Source organism: Phaseolus vulgaris, chromosome 11, assembly GCF_000499845.2.
Source record: "Phaseolus vulgaris cultivar G19833 chromosome 11, P. vulgaris v2.0, whole genome shotgun sequence".
In the NCBI taxonomy this organism is placed as follows: domain Eukaryota; kingdom Viridiplantae; phylum Streptophyta; class Magnoliopsida; order Fabales; family Fabaceae; genus Phaseolus; species Phaseolus vulgaris.
Genome location: NC_023749.2, coordinates 36,093,367 through 36,100,703, shown reverse-complemented (window position 1 = coordinate 36,100,703; position 7,337 = coordinate 36,093,367). Strand labels below are relative to the sequence as shown.

The 7,337-nt window shown below is 28.3% G+C and overlaps 1 protein-coding gene across 1 annotated transcript; it reads left to right on the top strand.

Annotated features, from left to right (window-relative positions):
* The first annotated feature begins 4,456 nt into the window (after nucleotides 1-4,456).
* On the top strand, nucleotides 4,457-6,367 carry LOC137810912 (thioredoxin-like protein CXXS1). The gene is made up of 3 exons (XM_068612410.1): nucleotides 4,457-4,683; nucleotides 4,856-4,978; nucleotides 5,937-6,367. The coding sequence occupies exons 1-3, from the start codon at nucleotides 4,582-4,584 to the stop codon at nucleotides 6,102-6,104; spliced, it is 393 nt and encodes a 130-aa protein (XP_068468511.1). The 5' UTR covers nucleotides 4,457-4,581; the 3' UTR covers nucleotides 6,105-6,367.
* Nucleotides 6,368-7,337: the final 970 nt, after the last annotated feature.

Sequence of the window (7,337 nt, the reverse complement as noted above, 5' to 3'; positions counted from 1 at the left end):
TGGAATACTAGTTTGATTACAAAGCATATCAAAAGATTTTATTTTATATTCCAAAAGTGAAAAGTAGTAGTAAATAAACTCACTTTCAGTGACTACACCGGTTTACTTTTAGTATTATAACTGGATGTAAAGAAAAATTATCAAACATATTAACACAATGTTCAATGAAAGATAAAAACAGATTTTGAATTTTTTAACTAGAACTCAAACATATCTAAAATAATGCAGTTTCGTTTAGTAGTGTGGGAAAACCAATCAAAGCACTAAAAATAACAAAATTTCACACAAAATAAAAGCTATGTTATCTAAAAAACATTACACAATGCTTAGTTTTTTTTTATTAAAGAACCAGTCTTCAGAGTTCTTCCTAAAAAGCCAAAATTATGTTTTTCACACAAGACTACATTTGATACAAAAACTTTTCTTTTTCTTTTACAATACTAGTGTTATTCTTGTTAGTGTTAGTAGATATTCATCAAAGTCTCCTGTGAAACTAGTAAAAAAATGAAAAGTTAATATAATAGTTATCACAATAACTCAGTAAGTCTCTTGAACTCTGTGGAAGATTTGGGTAGTTATATGTCACGAAAGAATTTACCAAAAAGATTGTAGGCGAAGATTTGTAGTTTTTGTTAAAAAGATTATAGGAGAACAAATTTAAAAAGATACGGAAGGTTTGTTTTTCCTTCTTTTTGTTAGTTTGTTGTTCCAGATTGTGCATCACATACTGAATGTGGAAGGTCTGGGAGCACCAAATCCAGATGGAGATGCGGTGCATGCTGATAAACAGATCATGTTAAAGCTAATAAATATCTTGCTACTAATCTCATTTGTTGAAATTTTTATTAATATATGATTAAAAATGGTGTCTCTTATGTTGAATAACAAAACACTATTTCTCAATACTTATACACATGATGATACTTTGTTCCTACCGGGTAGGTACTACTTATTTAGTTAAAGACTAAAGACTCAGAAAAATTATTTACCACAAAATCCATTTTCATCCCAAGTACTCAGTTTTCCTCTCTTCTTAATTAGCTACTTAATATACATTTTTTGTCACCTTTTTCTCAATCTTATCTTCTTTTTCTCTTTTAATTGAATTGTTTACGTGTGTCTAATTTACTCTTCCTTTTAATTGAATTGTTTTTCTTTGACTATATTTTAATTTTGTAATAATTAATCTTTATCCAACAATCTAGTTAACCATCTTCAATAGATCTCCCTTTTCGATTATGAATTTTTCATTCACACTTAATTCTCCCTATTTAAATTCACGGTATTGCGTTTTACCATAGATTAAGAATATCAATAAATATATATATATATATCTTTTTATACAAAATTACTAAAATAATTTCACTCTCAATAAATACATTACATTTATTCCAATAAATAACATTGAAGTAATTTGCAAACAATCACTATAAAAAAAATTTACCGACAGATTATTACCCATGAATCTGAATCTGTAGATAAATTTAAATCTAAATATATTACCCACGGATCTAAATTCGTAAATAAATTTAGCATTAACTACAAAATATTATCAAAGAATCTGAATCTGTAGATAAATTCATTATTACCCACTAATCTTTATCTCTAGGTAAATTTTACTATGGAAAGTTAGTTTGGTCTTGTTCCATTCCTCCTTCTAAGTCATTTGTGCTTTGGAAGATTCTTCATAGACGACTCCCTAAAGTTATTGAGGCAAAAAAATAGGTGTTGTTATATGTTCTATGTGTATTCTGTGTAGGGAGTAGGACGAAAGCATTAATCATCATTTTTTAACTATTGTGTTGTTACTTTTATTTGGTTTGGTCATTGCTTTATAATGTTTTTTCCATATATCACTAACCTTTTAGGCATGGGCTTGGTTGCATTTCTCAAATTCTTTGGTAGTTCTCTTATCAGGCACATTAGACTTGTTACTTTTATTTGGTTTGGCACATTAGACTTGTTACTTTTATTTGGTTTGGTCATTGCTTTATAATATTTTTTTTCATATATCACTAACCTTTTAGGCATGGGCTTGGTTGCATTTCTCAAATCCCCTGGTAGTTCTCTTATCAGGCACATTAGACTTGTTGTTATTACCTTCTCATTGTGGATGATTTTGCACATGAGAAATAATGCCAAATTTCAACAATGCATTAGTATAGACTTGACTCTTGTTGGTGTGATTTATTAAATCTCTTCTTGGCAAGCGTACCGATAAGCATCAAATTTTATAGCTTTCATTTTGCTAACAAATTGAAATGATTCTAGCATATACATGTTTAACGCTAAAGAGATGTTAGTATAATTGTGGTCAGATGACCTCAAGTCATATCCCAACAAATGCAACAGTGTGATGACTATTTTAAGGCAAGTGTATCATGTCAGAAGAAATAATTTGTTCCTAAGGATGCATATTGAACCCACAAGGAACAATTGAATTCTCAAATAAAATATTCACTAAATAGAAACAAATAATTAAAAGTTTGTAGGATGTTTGTTGTGTATGATTGCAAGAATTGTAAATAAAGCAAAGTAAAGAGTTGTTGATTCAACTGGAAAAAATGGGATTGGGGTTCATCCTTATCACTCTTTTGTATTTTGAAAAGCATAATAATATTCTATCCTTTGATTGATATTGATGCCCATATAAAATTCATTCATATCAATTTCTCGCATATAAAATTATTAAGATAGTCTTCTAAATATCGATTCCTTGCATATTTGTAAAAACTCATTATCCTTACAATTAAATGTTGATAGCAATTAACATTTCAAATCTATTCATATCATTCAAATATGTTAAGCATTATCATTTACGTCAAAAACTTAGAAGTATTTTTTAGTCAAATCTAAGAATCAAAATCATGGTAAACAAGCCTTAAGAATAAAATGACAATACGAATCATCAATCAAGAACATAATATTATATTTAAATATCACCACAATACATAAGAGTTTGAACAAATTACACTCAATCCCAAATGGTAGAATTAGCCACTCATGTTGGTCATTCATTACAAGCATGGAAAGCAAGAAAAAAAAGATCAAGGATATTTCTCCTGAATGGTTGTCTCCTTTAGGGTTTTCTATCACCTTCTATTCTCCCAAATATGTTTAGGGTTGTGTCTCACACCTCATATTTAACCTAGTTGGATTTGGGTTAAGTGACTTCTCACCTCGGCATGATTAGGCTCGCCTAGACGACATTGAGTTTGCTTGGACAAGTTTCTCTGGAAGGCTTCTGACTTAGACAAATTTGGACGAGTGTTGGATAATCAGATATAATTTCATCACACGATATTCTATCAAAGCACAAAGTTCCTTTCTATATACAAAGAAATTTCCAAAGAATTGTTATTTCAAAGACATAGACTATATGAAGATTGAATTACGGATACTTAAATGTGGTTATAATAAATTGGATCAATTATTATATCTATTAAGATATTCCAGCACTTTGTTAGAAGATTATAAATTCGTTACTCGTTAAAGAATTTTATTTATCTATTCTCACGAAATGAAAAACAAATTTTACTTTATGAAAAAATTATTTAAATATTTTTAAGGAGTCTTTCTGAAAAAAAAAACTTTTCGAACATGCTTAAATTGTAATTGCATGAAAGAAAATTTTTTGGTAGTGCTATGACGTGCAAATTAAGTAACAGAATACTTAATTATCTGATAAGCTTAACCATAATCATTAGTTTGAGCAATTAGAGAGATAAGGTTGATTCATGATAATCATCATGAAATAATATGCAACCAAGAAACCAACAAACAAATCATACACGTCAAAAGTAGCATTCACACATCATCAAGTTTGGCTGCGTATTCATCTAATAGAATAACAATTGTTTCAATAAGTTTTCCTGAATATATATATTTTCAATTTAGAGGAATTAAAATATATTTTTAAAAATCTTAAAATATATATATATATATATATATATATTCATTATAATTTTTTATGGGAAACTAATTCATTTTTTTAAAATTTTATTTACTAAACAAACCCAATTAAATTTGTTATTTTTATTTCAAATTCATAAGTGCGATTTGTAATATATTTTATTGGTCAAACATTTCTATTATTAAGTATGTACAATATATATTAACTCTAAATATATATATATATATATTGTTTTTATCCTCTAAATTTTTTGTTTCTGTTTATGATTTTTCAAGTAAAAACAAAAGGCTATTTTTGAAAGAATGAAAGGAAAAAAATCACTATAAAATTAATATCTTTATATTAAAAAGTGATTTTAAATTTGACTTATCTTGTAAAACTAATTAGAAAAAATGAAATTTGTCTTTATTTATGTAGGGAAAGTGGCTTACTTAGTTCAGGTGTTATCTCCAACAATTTAATTAAAATCTAATCTTTTGTATGTGAGAATCTGTGGAAGTGTGAATCATGTTATATTGGTTATATTCTGTATTATATATAAATCAAAATTCAACAAATATACTCTTCAAGAGAGAGAGAGAGAGAGAGAAACATCAATGCTGCTATTTTCTCAGAGTATTACATATATATAAATCAACATTTTGAAGAAGCAGCGGCAGAAGAAGGAAATGAAAGGCCAAAAACAGCTAAAAATATCTAAGGTTGTGAAAATTGACTCAAGAAAATCATGGGAACACCACATCACTGATGCTACCAATAAAGGGTTCCCTGTGAGTCTCATTTGTTTCTGGAGATTCATATAGTTATTAATCTGTTTACATTTCTAATCACTACAATTGGTTGGTTAAGGACTCTGCTTCAATTAGCACCAAGGGTGAATGTTCTGATGTGTAGTAAAGGTCTATTCATAGCTCTCTCATGCTTCCTACAACTACTTTGCAGGTTATGGTTCATTTTTCTGCTTATTGGTGCTCACCCTCTATAGCTATGAATCCTTTCTTTCAAGAACTGGCTTCCACCTATCAAAATGTTCTCTTTCTTGATGTGGATGTTGATGAGGTCAAGGTAAATTTTGTGTATAACCTATAGAGGGAAAGCTCTTCCTTCCTGATTTGGTGTTTATATAAAACTATTTACTCCATATGCCACCACATCTCCCAGATTTTCAATTCAACAATTTCCATGTCAGTTCTTGTAATTGGCAGAACATGCAATGCTAACTATTGTCTATAGTGAATATTGTACAGGGTTATTCACAAAAACTATTTCCTAATGCAGAGAATCACTAGAGCCAAATTTCTAATCTATATTCTCCAGAAAAAGAAAAAAAAAACTTGTTAGTTCAATTGAATGCTGTTTATATTCAATTAAGGTTAATAATAATTTATATATAACTTCCTTCTTTAACCATATAAGTGTTTTTTAAAGACAAAAAGTTTCATTAACCAAAGTGATGTGATCTTAACATAAGTGAGGTCGTAACAATGAATAGTGTGACTTTGGTGATGTTTTAAAAAAAGTGACCTATAATAGGTTATATCTTTTGTTATACCTACATGTGGATAGTTTGAAAGGACAAACTCTATGCAGGATTCCTGAGTATCTATCATCTGTATTCATAGTTCTCATAACAGTTTTTGTTTACTGTTGAGTGCATTTTGTTTATCTGAGAAGTTGCCTCCAAGTTGGAAATCAAAGCCTTTGTTTTGATGAGTGGACGAGCTGTGGTGGATGAGACTGTTCAACTTTGAGGTCATGTGTGCTGTGTTTATGTCAGTACACATAATATATTAAAATTAGGTTCCATGCCTTTTAGCTTATAATAATGGCATTATTGGTCATCAACATCTTTAGTGTGACTTTGCTAATGATATCAATTGGTGGCTTATAATATCCTACTTAATTAATTTTTTTGGAGGGTTTGAAGAGACAAATTGTAATGCACAATAATTGTTGAGTGTAAGATAATGTCTTGACCAACTTTTGTGTTGTGCTGCTATGTGAATTGTGTGGCTGTATCTAGGAAGTTGGTTCCAAGATGGAAATCAAAGCCATTCCTACCTTTTTGTTGATGAATGGAGGAGCTCCAGTGGACAAAATTGTGGGTGCAAACCCTGATGAGTTAAGGAAAAGGATGAATTGTTTTATTATTCAGAAAAAATTCCCAAGCCAATGTGATGATGATGCATGAACAGGATGAACAGAGTTTGCCAGAGCTGTGAACAGGAACCATTCCTTGTGTCAGGTTCATCATTTATCATTTGTTACATGTTTGTGTGTCAAGGCAATATTGGTGTATTATATAGATTTGGTGTATTATATAGATTTAAGAAAAAATTGTGAAGAAAGTTTAGGATGTTTGGATTAGAGTATCTTAGGGTGAGTGTGTAAAGAAAGTTTATTGAAATATGTGAGTGATTTGATGATTATAAGAATATTTTTAATTATTTTTAATTGTGTAAATTATAAGATTACAAATTTATTTTTGTGTATAAAAAAATAAGAAATAAATGATAATTACTTTTGTTATAATACTAATATTTTTTTATTATAAATATATTTATATTTTAAGGTATATAAGTATTTTTTATTAAAATATATTTAATATTTTTATTATTATGAATATATTAAATATTTTTTTGAATACTTCCAATTTACATGGAATAAAATCAAATAAAATTAAATTATTTTTTATTACATATGAAAGGTAAAATTGTAAATTTTTTGAATGCTTATGTAGCTTTCTCTTCTTTCATTCTTGTTTTTTTTATTTTAATTATGCAAAATATTCAAAAGTATTCATCTCTTTCTTTCTGCTTCCCTCCTCTTTTATTCATTTCTGGATGCAAACAAGGAGATGACTCTTACATCCGTCTCACAAACAGTAAATCCCCTAATCCAAACCGTGCCTTTAAACAAGGTGATGCAAAGTTTTCGTTTCTTATTATTTGTGTTCAATGCAAATTTTTTACTTTGATATATACATCTCATCTCATGCTTCCAGCCAATTAGTTCAAATTCACACACCTTAAATGGTTGAATCAAGATTAAACTCTAAATCAAAGATATAATTTTGGGAAACTTAAGAATATATTTTTTTAAAATTTTACTGGACACATTATTTTCTTACAAGTGATCAGGACAAAATACATAAAAATTAGGAAGTGTGTTTCATATTTTTCTTGCTGTTTTTTTAATAAATTTTATTAAATAAGAATGTGTTTTAAAAAAAAGTGTGTGTAAAATGTGTTTCTACTATTTTTTTTAATAATAAGATAATTTTGGGATAGAAAGACATGAAAGAACCAACACATAACCAATATCAGTATTTAGGGATGTTCAGAATTGAATCGATAAAAAAAATTCAAAATCGATCTTAATAACCGGTAAATGAAAAAAAATGAATTCTTTTGGATTGTTTTGA

Coding starts and splice junctions, on each gene's coding strand:
- LOC137810912 (XM_068612410.1), top strand. CDS start 4,582: ATGAAAGGCCAAAAACAGCTAAAAATATCTAAGGTTGTGAAAATTGAC. Junction 4,684..4,855: donor CTACCAATAAAGGGTTCCCT/GTGAGTCTCATT, acceptor ACTACTTTGCAG/GTTATGGTTCATTTTTCTGC. Junction 4,979..5,936: donor TGGATGTTGATGAGGTCAAG/GTAAATTTTGTG, acceptor GGCTGTATCTAG/GAAGTTGGTTCCAAGATGGA.